Source organism: Manihot esculenta, chromosome 2, assembly GCF_001659605.2.
Source record: "Manihot esculenta cultivar AM560-2 chromosome 2, M.esculenta_v8, whole genome shotgun sequence".
NCBI lineage: Eukaryota > Viridiplantae > Streptophyta > Magnoliopsida > Malpighiales > Euphorbiaceae > Manihot > Manihot esculenta.
This window is the reverse complement of record NC_035162.2, coordinates 7037340-7055620: the sequence shown is the minus strand read 5'-3', so window position 1 is coordinate 7055620 and position 18281 is coordinate 7037340. Positions and strand designations below refer to the sequence as shown.

The 18281-nt window shown below is 33.1% G+C and overlaps 2 protein-coding genes across 11 annotated transcripts; one reads left to right on the top strand and one right to left on the bottom strand.

Moving 5' to 3' along the window:
* Window positions 1-465: 465 nt before the first annotated feature.
* On the bottom strand, window positions 466-9451 carry LOC110609876 (WD repeat-containing protein 26 homolog). Of its 10 annotated transcripts, none has more exons than XM_021749702.2 (7): window positions 9095-9446; window positions 8650-8711; window positions 8344-8564; window positions 6852-7741; window positions 5129-5230; window positions 2674-3303; window positions 466-851 (listed from the first exon to the last, which is right to left on the bottom strand). In XM_021749702.2, exons 4-7 carry the CDS (start codon window positions 7641-7643, stop codon window positions 630-632), a joined length of 1746 nt encoding a protein of 581 aa, XP_021605394.1. In that variant the 5' UTR covers window positions 7644-7741; window positions 8344-8564; window positions 8650-8711; window positions 9095-9446; the 3' UTR covers window positions 466-629. The 10 variants fall into 10 exon arrangements, with proteins under 10 accessions (XP_021605394.1, XP_021605401.1, XP_021605396.1 ...); XM_021749709.2 differs by having other exon boundaries at window positions 9299-9436; XM_021749704.2 differs by lacking the exon at window positions 8650-8711.
* Window positions 9452-11967: 2516 nt separating this feature from the next.
* Window positions 11968-16570, top strand: LOC110609875 (ATP-dependent zinc metalloprotease FTSH 2, chloroplastic). The gene is made up of 5 exons (XM_021749700.2): window positions 11968-12124; window positions 13049-14266; window positions 14342-14655; window positions 15010-15250; window positions 16099-16570. The coding sequence occupies exons 2-5, from the start codon at window positions 13049-13051 to the stop codon at window positions 16438-16440; spliced, it is 2115 nt and encodes a 704-aa protein (XP_021605392.1). The 5' UTR covers window positions 11968-12124; the 3' UTR covers window positions 16441-16570.
* Window positions 16571-18281: the final 1711 nt, after the last annotated feature.

The window sequence follows — 18281 nt, the reverse complement described above, 5'->3', positions numbered from 1 at the left end:
TGTGCGAGCTTTAGACAGTAAGACCAGAGATCCTGCTACTGCTAATGAATGGAATGAGCACTGCTGCTGCTAATGGACGTCGCGGCTGTTTTGTTCCCATTCTTCAATTTGAAACCTCCTTAATCGATCGTTTTACTATAAATATTCTGATGGTCGACCTAATTTAGCTGATAATAGATTCAGTTTGATTTGATTTTCAGGACTTCTAATCCGGTTTTTTGACGCGAGGTATTATTAATATTTTGTTTCAAATTTATAATGAGAAGATCAGAAGATGAAAATTTGTCAAAGCAACTCCACCATATGAAACCGCAACAGTTGTGAATGGAATCAAAACCACATTGGTTTATAGGAACAGGGCAACTGGGTGAATTATCATGTAGCACATTCAAGGAAGGGCCCAGCAAATTAGGTGTATTGTTTTTGCTGCAAGACCCTTCACCAATTAACAAGGAAAGAATTAAATAGATGTTAAAGTGATAGTAAATTTATTATCAGAAAGTTTGCTGCATAATTCACATTGTCGTTTGGTATGAATGTCTTCTGGAAAAGAAAACAGAGTCTATACACAAAAGCAATGGCAAGGAAACTAGAATTTTATCTCTAGATTTCATGCATTGAGTTTGGTTTCAAGTTCTCCCATTGCAGTAGTGGTTGCCATTGCTGTAAGTATGAGCACTCTTGTGTTTCATTTGAAGGCAATTCAAGCCCCATATTCGAATTGTACGATCGTCACTAGCTGATGCCAAGATGTGTGGATTTTTTGGATTCCAGCTCACACAATTTACTGCCCCAGAATGACCAGGCAATGCCTCTATGAGCTCTCTGGACCCTCTGTGCCATATATATACCTACGGAAGCAATTGAATTTACCACAATAATGGAACAAAATTAGCAATCCTAATCAGATAACCTATCTACTTAGAATATCAACGTTCTTATCGCCTGCATAAATTGGACTTGATTGAAAAAGAAAATATCTGTAGTAACTTACAACTCCAGATAAATTGATGAATTCAGAAAATTCATCAGTGACAATATGAACGAACAGAAGCCAAAGTTGAGAGATTAAACGACACGCTGTGACTTCAAAATATATAAATTATGATATCCTTTATATTTCAGCCAATTCAGTTGTGCAAAGGTGGAAAACATCTATGGCACAGTGACTCGGGAACTACACATTTCTGAGACTTCATAACAATTCATATACAAATAAATTATTAATGCCTAATATACAACACCCAGCATATGTAAGCAAATAAATGGAGTCCTGATTAGGTGCTCTATCATCCAAATAAAAAAGTTCAGGAAAGACCATATACAACAAGATTAAGAAAAAAAACAATATATATAACAATAATCAACAATCGCATGCATGCATGCACTGACATAAATATGCTAACGCATCTATTTCCGAGCTTTTTGGCTACTGTTAAACGTAATAACTTTTCCTCTTTTATTCAGTATTGAAAATAACAGATAAAGTATCACATTATTATTGCCTAAACGTTGATCAAATAACGTAGCTGCATTCATATAAAAGAAACTGAAATGTTATTGATGCACCAGCACAGTATGCGCAATGCAAAAGCAGGTTGGGGCATGAAAGAAAATTGACTTTAGATTAGTATGAAGTCCAAATACTCTGTACGTGTGTTTTATACGCAAGGTTACATGAAAGTATGTGAATGTTCACACAAACATACATTGATACACATGTGAGTCGTCCCACATTCTTTTGGAATGACCCCATGAGAGGATCCAACTATACAAGAGAACCATCTAGCATCCTTTCCATTATCAAGCAATGTTGGGCAAACTCTGGCACATGAACTGAGATTAGTTCAAATTTTTAGCTAATCATTTTGAACCCCAAATGAATTCTGAAATTGTTCTTCAGTAGCAAACTGTATAAATTCAGAGTTTTATATGTTATTCATTCTGGCTGCTATGGGCATACTGAAATACTGTATCCTCCAATACCATTATTGCTACCAACGCCACTTTCATCACCCATCACTATGGCAAATTAACAGTCCCCTAATTTCTATACACAACAAAAAACACAAAACAAATAAATCTTTGCATGCTCATATTTAGATTTAAAATGTTCCTCCTTTAATGTCGAGCCTTCTGTTAAACTCATATGAAGTGAAATGTCAAATGCTACTCCTTTTGACACATGATAAGAGATCAGGTGTTTTTCTCCCTTCTAATTTTAATGTTGCACCATGCATTGTGAAGACAATTGCAACTTGCATAACCCTATGACAGTGAGTTATCAATATTAGAAAATGTCACATGGTGAAGCAATTATTCAAGTGACTGGGAGAGAAGCCAAATGATTTCTTGAAAGAGTCTCAATCTCAAGCATAAAAGCACAACATCTCTTTTAGCAATAACACAACATTTAATCCATGTTATGCCTTTCCCTTGAATGACCTGCCCAGATGATTACCCCAGGGAAGGATCAGCATTAATAGAAGATTATCCACAAAGAGCCGCTTTTTATGTTATTTTTTTTACAAATGTGAAGAGCTTTCGATCATGATCCAAACTGAAATTTCTCATAAAATTTTACAATAGAATATATATATATATATATATATATATATATATATGAAAACAAACCATATAATAACTAATTTAAGGAGAAAATGAAATCCATACCTGTGAGTCTTCACTGCCACTGGCAATAAAAGCCTGTTCAAGTCCCCCAAAACAAGATCTAATAACGAACCGGGCACGTTTGTGACCTTTATATTTGGCTACAAGCTTGATGCCACCTTCTATGTTCCAAAGGTGGATTTCTTGGTTCAAAAGATTAACCAGCAAAAACCTATCGTCCCTTGATAATGAGAATGAAGTTATTGTTTGATCCTCCTCAATCACTCTCTCAATTTTTGCTTCCCTATCATGTAATAGGATGGCAGTTTCTCTGCACAAGCTTATGATCTGCTTCCCATCGCTTGTTATTTCCAAATCAGATATTTTCATAGTCCGTTGCCCTTTCCAACACTCCACCTCTTTTCCATTCAAATCCCACATGCAGATACTCTTATCATTAACACCAGAGAATATCCATTTCCCATCTGGAAACCATCCACAGGAAATGAGGCCAAGACCAGCTTTCTCATAGACATGGAGGCATTCACCCGAAGAAACATCCCAGCGCCTGATGGCCTCCTCCATCCCACAAGTGAGGAGCTGTTGGTCATCTGGGCTCCAGGAAACAGAGGATACAGGTTTTTGATGACCAGATAATCGATGCTTCAAAGTAACTCCATCATTTATATCAACCTAACAAGTATTTAATAATTTATTTATTAAAACTAATGAAATATCAAGATACTAGAACAAAATGAAGAAAAAATTACTTGCATGTTGACCTTTAAATAGAAGACATCACACATAAAAACTAAAAAAGGAAAAAGGGAAAAAAATCAAGAGAAAAGAAAGAAAAAAGAGACCAATTGCGCTAGCTTGGTGTTGGAGATTGCACCTCATAATCAAGTATATAATCGCATAGTGGAATCCATTGCACCTAGTTGAGTGCAACCCCAAGAATATATTTGATTATAAACTATTTCTAGTTAGCATATACTTGCAGTAAACCATTGGATTGTTGGCCGTTTGCACCAAATAACCACTAACAGCTCTTTTTTCATAACATTTCTCCTTTTTTATTTTCATCCATATTATAACAAGTAAACTTTAGCAGTCAGTATTAATGAGCCATCCTTCTTGTTCCACGTAATGTTGTTAAGGCTCAATAGAAGCTTTGTTTTTGCTTATGCAGACATTAGTTTCATTTTCCCACTCATCCTCTCTAATCCTAATTTCAGTTCTAATTTACTATTTAATACAGTTCATGCAAACTCTAAATTTCCCGACCTTTTCCCAATCCAGTTGCTAAATTATCCTTTAAAACTTCTCTTCTAGACCCTAACTTTGTTGCTCTTCATAAAGCAATGAATTCCTTTTTATTTTCTGAACTGGTTTATTTTATATGAACTCTTTATTCTCTCTTTATTTTCTTTTTCCTATGCCAACTTTGTCCTACATGAATTCCAATACATATTCAAAGTCAATCCTTAGTAGTTAGGAAGTAAAGAGTTAGGAACCAACTAATAACTACAGAAAAAGTACCTTCAAATTGTAATATGGATTGAAAATTTGAATAGTATTCTCATTGAAGAAAAGTTGAGCCCTCCCCTATGAAGTTTGCAGTTTAGATAGCAACACAACTTTGAAATCCAATGATCAATTAATAATTTTAGATAAACCTTTTTCTCAGTGGTGGGAGGCATGACAAAACTTATCAACCATGAGTGACTAGAGCATGCAGACCTTAATATCACTTAATTACTCTCTTTGAATTAAACTCATAACAAGATGTGTATCAAATGTCTCACAAATTGCAAAGTCTGCATGTGCCCCTAACCTAATGGTCCTTGTAGCACTGAACAAAAATAATTTTTTCTATTTTAGGGTGATATGGTCCTCAAGTTGCTCTTTCAGGATTTCATGAGTTGCAAATGATCACCAACCATATAAAAAAGGAAACAGGTATTGCCCATAGTCACCCGCTGAGAGCTGCACTGAAATGTACTATATAAAGTACATACCTGAAACAAATCCTTGCCTTTCATTAAATTAAGTATGATATGCTGGACCCCTATATAATTTGCAATATAAGTTCAATCTAATTACTTCAATATGTCTTTTTATATATTTGCCCAGATCAAAATTTATCCTTGTGAATTATATAATGTGTCAAAGCTAGCAGTTCCTCGCATGTGTTTTGAACATTAAATTCTGTTCCAACATAATGAAAATTGTTATATAAGCTTCAACTACATGGAGAATAAAGAACCAAGTTCAAAGAGAGAGAAATAAGAAAAGATAAAATCAATAATGATCTTAAAATGGCAACATAAATAGATAATCTCATCGCGACATCATAACAGACAATCTACTATTGCATGCAAAATTATGCACTCAAAACATGGTCTCAGCAGAAAATGCAGATCTCATAGAATATACTGAAGAAGATACAATGGAGACAGAACAGCACAAAAACACAAGTGAACAACATATAGGTTCTCTCAGTAATGAACTATACCTCCCATATAATTGCTGATTGGTCACTGGACGATGAAGCTAAGTACTTCCCATTGTGTGAAAATTGTAAGAACCACACTTCGTCAGTATGTGCCTCTAATATCTGTTTCAGAGTTTATTTAAAAGAAAAAAAAATAAATCTAGGGTATCAGCAAAACGTTGAAAAAGGAAAGCACAAAATTGCAACTGAAACATATGCTCCACTTTGATGAAATAGAATTCAAAACTAAGCAAGTCTGGAGAAAAATAGAAGTTTTAAATAATAAACATTGTAATAAGTCATAGGCGTCACCTACAAAGGACATCTATGACTTAAGAAATATGCATCTTCCTAAAGAAGTAGCCATTAACCTAATGGGTTACTGCAATCAAAGTTAGCCGAGGAAGTTTTTTTGATATTACTTATGAACCACAAATCCACCAACCTTTAGATAAAAGGATAATTAATTTATATATACATATATATCTCTCTATATCTAGCCCTTTTTCTTTAGAGAGAGGAGTGAGGAGGAAGGGGGTGTTTGATGTCTATGGATCATGGACAATGGGCAAAGAAAAATCAGAGAGGTGAAATCATACATTGTAGTTTAGACTGTTGTGGGGACACCCATTCCAGTTGATGCTCCTTGAAGGGTAAATCCAGACACAAGCACAAATAGCATACCAATTATAACTCAAATTCCTGTAAAATATAAAGTTCTTAAACTTCATGTGGGACTCTTATAAGGACATGGACAGAGTGGACTTTCTCATTGAAGTTCATCCAAATAATTTTCTTTTAACAAGAATTGCCCACAAATAACCATTTATATATAAGCACAACATTATCCACTTTTGTAAAATACCTGCAGTCAGACCATCATTTACATTTTCTTTTAGCTTTGGTACCCTAATGTTATGTCCCATGCATCCTATTTGTCTAAGGACAATGTTAAAAAAAAAAAAAATGGTGACAAAATCTTAGTTTCCTAAAATATCCAAGCTCACTGAATAACCACAATATCTGGAATAATGGTATTACCACTACGAACAAGATACCAGTTCAGCATAAAACCTTTCAAGAAAGGTTGTTCTTCAATGTTCAATATTGCACTTATAGAGTCAAACTATATAAGTGAAGCCAAACTATAAATGAATACGATTTCCAGGAAAAAGTAAACAGAGATACACTGGAAGCAAAAATTCATAGTTCAAGCCTAATCATGCAAACATTTCACGACTCAATCTCACCAATTCCCTTTCAGAAAGGCTCCAAAATTTAAAATTGCTGGCCTAAAAAAAAAACTATAACAACCTGGTCCTGCAACTCCAGAACCAAAATAGTAACACTTTGCCCTAAAATTTTAGATGAGTCAAACTAAATGTTTAAAAAATAATATTAAAAAAAAGAGAGTTTGCAGCAAACCAAATTCAAATATATACACAGTATCATGCAGTAGTTGTAATCAGTTGAGAAGAGTATAACTTGAATGATAGTTATCCACATAAATAGTAAAGCTCTTATCCTCACAGAAAAACCTCAAGGCTCAAGCATAATGTAAAGTGCTCTAAGCATCCAAGTACCAAGAAGAAAATAATTCTGCAAGACTATAATTTGGTAACCTTCAAAAACATTCCCAACAAAGAAAACCTTCCAACACACAGTATAATATTGAACCAAAGAAATGAAACAAGTAATATATCTATATAAAGCTTGATTTCCAATCAAAATATTATGTACTAACCTGCAAAGTTTGAGATGGAATCTGATCTCTTCCACAGTGATGATCTGCATACAATGACATCTCTCTGTCCATGGAGTTGTGAAAGATGCAGGCATCTCGTTGCAAGGTAAGTGCCTGTTCGACTAAATGTTCCAACCTCCTTTCAGGAATTATAACCGTTGGTGGGAGCAATTTTTGCAATTCCTCCAGCAGCTTTGACCGAGACTTCATCCTTGCATTATCTTGCTTAGAAGACCCAATGGAAGCACGTAGTGAAGGAGAAACAATACAGGAAGAAAGCTCACGGATTCTACCATTATTGACACGAAGAGGAGCAATCTCAGTCCTCAGTGTCTTTAAAGCATCCATGATTCTCTCCCCATCCAAAAGTTCAAAAAACTTCTGTTCCAATATCAGAAAAGAGGCCGACTTAACAATGTTTTCATCTTTTAGACCAATGCTATGCAAAGTAGCTACACTTTCATCCCAACTGCCATCAAGAATTTGCTGCATAAATAAATTTACTGTGGATGAGTGTAAAGGGATGCCTGACTCTTCTTCTAGACGAGCACTGCTCTTCTTATATCCCAGGGAATATAGTGCCTTGGCTATTATTCTGACAAATTCAACTCTTTTAATAACTCCTCTTGAGCCAACAACATCTTCATCCCCTTCAAATTGCAGGGGCCGGGCCATCAAGTCCCTTGAAGACCCAACTATTGTCTCTGATAAAGAACCGTTGGAAAGACCCCTTAACTCTCCAGAAGCTAATTTCATGCGTTTTGAGGCTGGTTCATCCTCCACACCTCCCATGAAATGTGCACCTCAGTCCATATAGTATAGCAATGATGGACAAACTATAAATGAATATATATTTGAAAATCCTCCAATGGATCAGAAGAAATATCTTCCTGCATAACATAGCTAAATGAAGATCTGTAGATCCTAAAGTTGAAAGGATAAAGCAAAGCAAAGAACCATAAAGTGTATTCCAATTTCCCATGATCATTTGAGAATTGAGATTACAGACATTAATAGTCCAAATCATAAGTATGAATATATAATAAAAAAAATAATATATAAACATTGATTGTGAGTTTCTATCACGGATAAATATAGAAAACGAGTTATTTCATCCCAACCAATCTGTCACGCTTCCTCAAATGCTGTATGTCTATTCAAGTTTTCTGTTTTTCACCCCTCTGCGATTAGGCCCCAGAATGATTGCAATAACTGTTAACTCAAAAAGGTAAACTAACATATCATGATTCAGTTTGCAAGAAAAGTGAATGACCAATTACCATTGTAAGTCCACAACTTTCTACGAAAGAGATAACATGGTAATTTCAGTAGTTACACTCATATCCATAACCGATCCAGCATTGGAAAAATGAGAAAGCCCAGTCTTGGGTTTATTGATAGAATTGAACCTAGTACATATACCAAATTCAGCCAAATATAAATCCTATTGAGTGCAGAACCATTCTGAAGCTAAGGTCTGAACTAGGCCTACCTTCAAGATAAATGACACCTCTGCAAAGTGAAACTGTCAACTCCTGAAAAGGATATAACAGCTCAGACAAACCCCATTATCAGTGCTTCCATTTACACTGTATCAAGCGAATGGTACAGGAATAAGAATCTCCCATTCAACATTCATAATTTCCTCAAACAGCACCAGAAAAGGTCATACTTGTTTGCAGTTCCATGTTTCAATGTTATTGTTCATGTTTCCTAGCATCAGAGGAAGGCCATGTTCAATGAATCACAAGTTAATTTCCAGGACATAAACTTGAGTTTTTTACAGAAATAGAATTACCTTATCCTTTCTGGAAATCTGTCTTCCCCAATGCAAAATTAAATATATGCAATTTCCAACTTCTGATAAGCAAGAACCATTTTAAATGACATGCATAAACAATACAAATTGTCCAAGATAATTACAATTACTTTCTCATGGATTTTAAAGTATCATCCAATGGTCATATGTCCTATTATTACCCATTTCAATTAATTTTAAAGCCTAGCTGAACTCTAATATTCGGTTTCTTCTGTCTCGCTTCAATTACATGATAATCCAGAAGTTCAAAGTAGTTCCATTTAGATTTAAATTCTTGAGATGTCATCATTTTTGGTAAATAAGCAACCACCATGCTACAGAAGCTCTATAGAAATGCATAAGCTCAAACTACCATCAAATACAAACAATCCACTGCGTATAAGCTTAATTAAAGCAGTATGACCATGATCGCTCAAAAACTCACCTACCCCCAAATGGAAGTGCGATCTAGATCGCAAGTTTCCAATTTTGAGATCCAACACTCAAACTGGTCGATCACAGTTTTGAAAAAGCACATCCATGTAGCAGTATAAATCTCAAAGAATAATGAAAAAACCCACGCAAATCATCGATTTAAGGGGAAAAAAAAATCATAGATTTGTGATGGAAAAAGTAGATGAAAATATACCAATTTTTGCTAGAAATTTTGAGGAACCCTTGATTTATGAGAGATAGAGAGAGAGAGAGAGAGAGAGCTTTCCCGGAGATAGAAGAAACCGTATCTTAAGGAAATGAAAGAGGCGCATAGAGTTTATTAAAAGCTGATGCGTCTAATGTTGAAGATAGAATACAGTGAACCAAACGATACATCGTTGCTTCTACCTGGATAATGCCAAACTACTTTTTTTTTTTTTTTTTCAAGTAATTTTATTAGTGTTTTTTTATTTTTACTTTATTAAAATATAAATTAATTATATTAACTTTTATTGATTATACTGTATTTTTAAGAGCCGAAAATAGGTAAAATTTCGAATTTAAAACTTTCTGTGTAATTCTTTTGATATATTTATTTTCCCTAATAACCCTATATTATTACTCCCAATTAAAAGAAAATAAATCCAACAAAATAAAATAAAATAATTATTTTTAATCAAGCATCCTTTTTTTTCCTCGTTGTATTCGTTCTGTTCATTGGTAATGTCTGCTCACAGAAGAAAGGCTCTCAAATACTTTTTTAAACAGTCTAAAACTGGATTATTATTAATTAAAAAATGGAATTTAGTTTTATAGTTTTTAATTTAATAATTTATATAAAAATATAATTAAATAAATCATTTGTATTTTAAAATCTCAATAATTAAATAAAATATTTAAATTATATTTGTGAAAGTAAAAAATATAAATTATTATTGTTATCAAATTTTAAAAAAATAAATTCAATATTTATTTACATAAACACATTTAAGTAACAAATGCAATAATATATAAAATAAAATCTCAATTCAAATTTAATATATAAAAAATTAAGCTACAAATAATTAAATATCTAATAAATTAGTAGATGCATAATTTTACTTATTAATAAAGTAATTATATACTTATAAATTTAATTTAATTATAAATATATCTAAATAAATTTAAGAAATTTTAAATTTTATTTTCTCGTAAATTTTAAATTTATAATATTTATTTTATTTTATTTTATTTTATTTTAAGGAAACAAGCAAAGTATTTGTTGTGGAATCAAATAAGCAACTTCATTTGGGCAAGCAATTAATTGAAGCAATCAATGCTTCTGAGATATGCGGGTTAAACGACACAATAATTGAACGACACCTAGTAGTATATTAGAAGGATTTTTTTTTAAATAATAGTTTTTTTCTGATATTTCTAAAGTTGGAGGCATTTTTAGCACTTTTTATTCAATTTATTTGATAATATCACTTAAAATTAAATTGATATTAATAAAAATGTTAAGCCCTTAAAAATGAAAATCTTATAACTCTATTTTCGGTACATACTAATATCACATAAAAAAAAATCCATTAAATGGTGACACATATATAAAAGAAGTAGAAAATTTTCAAGAGTCATACCATTTTATCTCATTCAGCTTTGGAAAGGGTCGATCAATAAAATATAAATATCAGACATTCAGCTCCTCAAATTTCATTAATATTCAAAACGACTTGACTGATTATTTTAAGACTCGTACTATAAATGAGATAATTAAATATAAATATAGTCAATATCAATAAACAAAAAAAACATATTTTTGTATAAATCAAATAAGTACCATCTAATCAAATCAGAGTAAGACGCCAACCTCCAACACAACGGTTTATTTCTTTAACCCTCTTCAAAATATTAAATATACATGTAGAAAAATTATTTAGCTACTTAATTTATTAAACGGTATGAATAAATTAATTATAGATTAATTAGACAACTGTCAGTTGTCTGATCTACTTACTACAACACGACAACATTCAATATAATTGGACGTGGAACATAATATCAAAATATGAATATTTATGAATTAACTTCTCTCAAAATTTTCCCTCTCGCACTTCTTTTCTCTCTGATAACCAATTTCTTAATAAATTACTTTCTCTTATATATTCATACAAAAATAAAAAAATACAGGCTCTCTGAATATCCATTTAAATACTTTATGCATTTTAAATAATACTTATTTAATTTAAAAGTTCAAAATTTTTCATAATATTTTTTGTGGATCTGATTATTTTTTTTATTTTACAGATATTTTTTTTAATGTGAGGAAGTAAAAAAGACATAATAAAATTAATTATAAATCAATAATTTATCCACTGAATCAAACTGTTGATCAGATATTCAGATACATTTCGCTTTATCAAGCACTAAACTAAAATTTAAAATTTTATTTTTTTATTACATAATTTTTAATTATAAAATTCTGATACTTAGTTTTACTATACACATATTATTAAAATTTTTTAAAATAAAAAAATTGGTATATAATATAATAATAAATTTAAAATATTAATTATAAATTTGTTAAATTAAAAAAATTTTCAACAATAATTTTATAATTTTAAATTTTAAATATATATCTTATTATGCATTTATTTTTTAATTGTTAACTTTATCGTACATCACCTGTATGCATAATAATAATCCTCTCATGAATGAGCGAGTCAAAATTAAACACGACTTTCATACAATAATAATCCTAATAATAATGAAATTTATAAAAGGGCCAAAAACATCTATAGCAATAATAAATAAATAAGAAAATAAAAAATAATAAAAAAAATCTGGTGAGCAGTGAGCGGAGCAAAGAGAAGGAGAAAAACCGCAAGTAAAACCGGGACGAGTCAGCCGCTACAAAAGCGCCACGTATAGAATTCTCAATCCACATCTGCTCTCTTCAACAACACAATAACTTCGCTTCGCTGCTCTTCATCAGACCATATTCTGTGCGCGCGAGAAAGTTTACAGCTTCGATTCTTCTTCTATTTTCTGTCTATAGGTACGTAGCTCTACTGAGAACTTCACGTTTGCAATCTTTTGTTTGTTCGATTCAGACTGTTGCTCTATCTGCTTTTCTTTTATTTAATCCTTGAATTTTATGTCTAATTTGTAGTTCTTGAACTTGAACTCAGTTTTAAGAAGTTGAAATGAGAAGTGAAGCTTTTTTGTTTTTGTGTCAGTTTTATGGTCTGTTCATCTGTTGTATCGGTCATTACGTGGTAAAAATTTCTGCAAGTAATTTAGAACATGAAATTGGATGTGAAGATGAGAATCGATGGACCTGAAGATTGCTTTCATAACAATTGAATCCAACTATTGGTTTGATTATAGTAGATTTACATTGGGCAAAAAAATTAGATTATGTATTTCATTGATGGTTTTAGATGGTTTTTGGTATCGCCCGATTGACGTGCCATTTTGAAAATGACAAGTAACCATATTATGGAACTTTATAATTGAAATCACAACTAGGTTTTTTCTCTTGAAAGGAATTATATTTAGGTTTGATGTACAAACTCATGCAGTTACTTCTTCTATGTTACTTGAAAGCCACACAATAATAGATGGACAAAAAGAGGGGGAAAAAAGAAGAGAAAGTCTGTGTAGTGTAGACTGTATGTGATACTTGTACACTACTAACTAGTTACTTTGAAAGTGACATGACATCTTGTCAGTCTCAACCATGCACTGCGATGCAACACTATTTTTATTCTTCTAGTGGCATTCTTGTTACCATTTAGTAAACGGGTTGTTCCTGTATAAAAATTATGTAATAATTGCATTTTTTGCATAGAATGCCCCTACAAAAAACTTAAAAGCCATGGCAGCTCGCTTTTTGTGCGTTGCATTATCAAAATACTGCTCTCTACATTTTTCCTTTCAAATTCTCATTGGCGTGCCGTGTGCGTTTTGCTTCTACCAGATGGCAGCATCATCAGCTTGCATTGTAGGGAATAATGGTTTATCAACCCATACTACCAAAAACAAGTTGAGCAAAGATGTCTATGGCAAACATCTTTTTGTTCCTTCAAGATTTCAGTTATTAGGAAAGGAATCAAAAACAATTGTCATAAAAGCTTCTCTAGACCAGAGGCATCAGGAGGGAGGAAGAGGTATTCTAAAGAATGTAGGAAGAAGAGGCTTTCTAAAGCATTTGCTTGGAAACGCAGGACTTGTTGCCCCCACTTTACTGGGAAGTGGGAAGGCTTATGCTGATGATCAAGGAGTTTCTTCCTCCAGGATGTCCTATTCCAGATTTTTAGAGTACTTGGATAAGGACAGAGTAAAAAAGGTTGATTTATTTGAGAATGGAACCATTGCTATTGTTGAGGCTGTTTCTCCTGAATTAGGAAACCGGGTGCAGCGAGTTCGTGTACAACTGCCAGGACTCAGCCAAGAGCTTCTCCAGAAGTTCAGAGAGAAGAGCATTGACTTTGCTGCACACAATGCTCAAGAAGACTCAGGTTCCCTGTTATTCAATTTGATTGGAAATCTGGCTTTCCCGTTAATCTTAATAGGGGGTCTGTTCCTTCTCTCTCGACGTTCATCTGGAGGCATGGGTGGTCCTGGCGGGCCTGGTTTCCCCCTGGCTTTTGGTCAATCAAAGGCAAAGTTCCAAATGGAACCAAACACTGGTGTCACATTTGATGATGTTGCCGGAGTTGATGAAGCAAAGCAGGATTTCATGGAGGTTGTTGAGTTTCTCAAGAAGCCAGAGAGATTCACTGCAGTTGGGGCTCGCATTCCAAAAGGTGTCCTTCTTGTTGGTCCTCCAGGAACCGGAAAGACTCTTCTAGCCAAGGCCATTGCCGGTGAAGCTGGTGTTCCATTTTTCTCCATATCTGGTTCTGAGTTTGTTGAGATGTTTGTTGGTGTTGGTGCCTCTAGAGTCCGTGATCTCTTCAAAAAGGCCAAAGAAAATGCTCCTTGCATTGTATTTGTAGATGAAATTGATGCTGTTGGAAGGCAAAGAGGCACTGGCATTGGTGGAGGAAATGATGAAAGAGAACAGACCCTTAACCAGCTTTTGACAGAAATGGATGGTTTTGAGGGTAACACTGGTATCATTGTCATTGCAGCAACTAATAGGGCAGACATCCTAGATTCTGCCTTGTTGAGGCCTGGAAGGTTTGACAGACAGGTAAGAATATACAACACATTTCTCTTTATCATTTCTCTTCTATGAAAGAGTTCTCATCATAAATTGTCAGTGCAGGTGACTGTTGATGTTCCAGATATACGGGGAAGAACAGAGATATTAAAAGTTCATGCTAGCAATAAGAAATTTGATTCAGATGTCTCTCTTGATGTGATAGCCATGAGAACACCTGGTTTCAGTGGGGCTGATCTTGCAAACCTTTTGAATGAGGCAGCTATTTTGGCTGGTCGACGTGGAAAGACTGCTATATCGTCCAAAGAGATTGATGATTCAATTGATAGGATTGTTGCTGGAATGGAAGGAACAGTTATGACTGATGGAAAGAGTAAAAGTCTTGTTGCATATCATGAAGTCGGCCATGCTATTTGTGGGTAAGTGAATAACCCATGAATATATATACATCTTTTTGAGAAAGTTCTACTGATATGAATTAAAAGAAAAGAAAACCCTGACAGCTCATGGAAAATTGAAGGCAGATAACAAGTCACATTAGCCTTACAAGGAATACTTAATAGCTGATGTTTACTTGGTTCTGGATTTTCAACCTTTGATTTTTCTTAGCTTTTCAAATGGATGTCTGAAATTTTCTTGGGGTTTGCAAATTGACTAGGAAATGCATGAGTTGTTTATGTTTTTTTAGTTTTAGTTATATGTGGTTTTTCTGGTGAGTTATATGTTGTATTGAAATGGAACTTAATACTGCTTTCTTTCTTCTTTTTTCTCAGAACTTTGACTCCAGGGCATGATGCAGTCCAGAAAGTCACATTAATTCCACGTGGTCAGGCACGAGGTCTTACCTGGTTTATTCCAGCAGATGATCCTACCCTGATCTCCAAGCAGCAACTTTTTGCAAGAATAGTTGGTGGTCTCGGTGGCAGAGCTGCTGAGGAAGTTATCTTTGGTGAGCCTGAGGTGACCACTGGGGCAGCTGGTGATTTACAGCAGATAACTGGCTTGGCAAAGCAGGTAATATAGCATTTCTGTTATCTGCTTTCAGTGAGGTTTTTGTGGAACTTCCTCATACTTTCAGTGTTTGCTGAATAAATAAAAATCTATCTGCAAAGCTCCAAGGCCAGTGTTCAAAACTTGTTATAACACCAAGCGCAGAGAGAGTCACAAAAATGCAAGGAAAATAGCAAAATGAGATACTCCTGAAAAAGAGAAGAGAGAGAGAGAAGCGTACTAATAATGAGTACAATCTGGATAAGGCATAGGCTTAAACTAGAAAGTCTGACAAGGAAACTATGCAAGGAAGGTAGCTGAGAAGGTTTTAGAAAACCAAAGAGCAAAATGACAGTTTTTAGTTGCTAAGATGTCTAATTTTGAAGGAGAGGTCTATGCATTGCACATTTCTAGCTTTTGGTCACAACGTTTTTCTAGAGGTTCGTTTTACAAATTGCATCAACTACAATTAGATTAACAATGCAGTTAATGGATGCGCTACTGTTTTTGAACTAATATTAAGGAACCTATTTATGTAATCCTTTTCTTCATTCTATCAGATTATTTTTGGGTCGATCTGGAGCGAAAATTATATCAAAAGGTGATTGCATTAGTTTTTAACATATAGGATTTCCTTTGCTTTTAACATTTTTTAAGCTGCTCATAATTTTGACTTGCCTTGAATCTAGTAGTAGTAGTCTTGAGATTTCAGCTTGGTTAAATGTTTTATTGCAGCGTTATCCTTATCCTTTTACCTGTATTTAGGTGGTTCATTTAGCGTTTCCTACTTTTATGCATAGCTTCAAATTTCCTTTTGTTGTTGTTTTGCCCAAACAATTGAATGAAATTGGGGACTATTTGTTGTATCACAGATGGTGACCACATTTGGAATGTCTGAAATTGGGCCATGGTCACTTATGGACTCCTCAGCACAAAGTGCTGATGTGATCATGAGAATGATGGCAAGAAACTCCATGTCTGAAAAGCTCGCAGAAGACATTGATGCTGCTGTGAAGAGGCTATCAGATAGTGCATACGAGATTGCATTAGGCCACATAAGGAATAACCGTGAAGCCATAGACAAGATTGTGGAAGTCCTACTTGAGAAAGAGACGATGACCGGTGACGAGTTCCGAGCAATTCTCTCAGAATTTGTCGAGATTCCTGCTGAAAATCGGGTTCCTCCTTCAGTACCATCGCCAGTGAGTGTGTAATGGGCATATACTTCTCTTATTGACATTTTGATCATACGTCTTCAAGCTTAAATGTATAATTGGCAGCTAAATTATTATGTATATTAATTTGAAACCAACGAGTCATCATACGGCTATAATTAGTTTTCCATTTTCTCTTGCCATCACACTTTAACACTCAAAAGGGCTGTACTAAGGCTAAAATATAAAATATTAGTATTTACATAATTAAGATGTTTATGTTTTTATAATATAAATATAGTCACATTTTTTTTCATAAAGTTCTGTATTTTTAACTTTTAATATAGTATATAGTTAATCTAAAAAAATTATAATGAGAATAAAATAAATATACTCGTATTTATTTTGTAATACCGTCTGTAAATAGAACTTTTTGTTGGATAATAATATTTTATCAGGGATTTTCTTTTAAAACAATTGAGTTTAAAAAATTATAAAAATTAATAAAATAGCTAATATATCAATTTAGCGACCTGATGTTTATTGATCCAAGTAGTTTGGGTAAGGTTTGGACATGGGGTGTAGTGTTCTTGTGCATGTTTTCTCTCCCATCTGCAACTTGACCCTTCACCTTATTAACATTCTCTTAGGGAAGGGGTAAGGTTAACTAAGGTTTTAAAAAAATATGGTTTCATAAGATATTATTTTTCATGATTTTTAAATTTTATTAATTTTTATTATTTAAGAAGAAGGATAAAATCTTCTCAAACAATTAATTTAGTAGGTTGAAATCGGAAATCTCCAATTAAACAAAAGATAAATGTGTGTTTGTTCAATATTTAATAATGGATAGTTTAAACATAAGTGATACTTCATACTGTAGTAATTTAAAAGTTGGCAAAATTATGCATACTTGTTAAATTTTGGAAAACATTTTGAATTTAATAACCACTTATTTATTTATTCTATTATTTATTATTTATTATGATAGTCATAAATGTTAATAAAATTAAACAAAAAAAAATTATTTTTCTCCCTCTTTGATTCATCTGTAACTCAGGGAAATAGTAGAAGAGATTAATCGCTTGAAAACAAAATTAAATTATAATTTAATCTTTAAAATGTGAGAGTATGAGCTATTTCCTTTTTTTTTTTTTAAGAAATCCAATGAATTGGCTGTTAAAATTTTATTTCATTTGTAATATTGACCTCCATTTAGGCTTTGTATTTTTCTATTAATCAAATAATTGAAAAGGCAGTTAAATATCTATTTTATTTGTGGAAATTAATAAAAAAAATAAGAAAATTTTTTGTTTCAAATATGTATACATGTAATTTTCATATTTTTTTTTTTTAAAAAAATTGATTGAAATTCCTGAAGTTGGGTGAACATCCACTAGCTATAGATTGTGTGGAAAAGAAGGAACTTCCACGGCCATTATAAAAGCCAGCCTCCTTTATTGTACATTGAAAGAAAAGGCTATTCATTCGGTAGTGATGGATATCTAATTATTGCAAAATCAAATAAATAAATAAATAAGCAGACAGTACCAATTTCAATTTACAAGTATTGCTATAATTTGATGGCACATTCAAACTTGAAAAAGCTTCAAGCACACGAAAATAATAATAACAATAAAATTTATACACGTAAAAGTTGACCATTTCCTTGTCTGCATACAGCACTTGGGTGGCGCACCTAACAGTTGACTCTCTCTTTCATTACACATATAACAATTAATGTTAGGAAAACAACCAGGATTTTATTCTAATTCTATGCAGCCACAATTATCTGAAACACATTCTATCTTTAAATCCTTCCATAATCATAATCATAGCTCTGAAAACTAGTTAATTTCTAAAAATACCCAGATGAGTGATCAATACAGGAGGAAGAATGA

Coding starts and splice junctions, on each gene's coding strand:
- LOC110609876 (XM_021749706.2), bottom strand. CDS start 7,643: ATGGGAGGTGTGGAGGATGAACCAGCCTCAAAACGCATGAAATTAGCT. Junction 5,231..6,851: donor TTCCATCTCAAACTTTGCAG/GTTAGTACATAA, acceptor ACTCTGAAACAG/ATATTAGAGGCACATACTGA. Junction 3,304..5,128: donor AATCAGCAATTATATGGGAG/GTATAGTTCATT, acceptor AATACTTGTTAG/GTTGATATAAATGATGGAGT.
- LOC110609875 (XM_021749700.2), top strand. CDS start 13,049: ATGGCAGCATCATCAGCTTGCATTGTAGGGAATAATGGTTTATCAACC. Junction 14,656..15,009: donor GTCGGCCATGCTATTTGTGG/GTAAGTGAATAA, acceptor CTTTTTTCTCAG/AACTTTGACTCCAGGGCATG. Junction 15,251..16,098: donor TAACTGGCTTGGCAAAGCAG/GTAATATAGCAT, acceptor GTTGTATCACAG/ATGGTGACCACATTTGGAAT.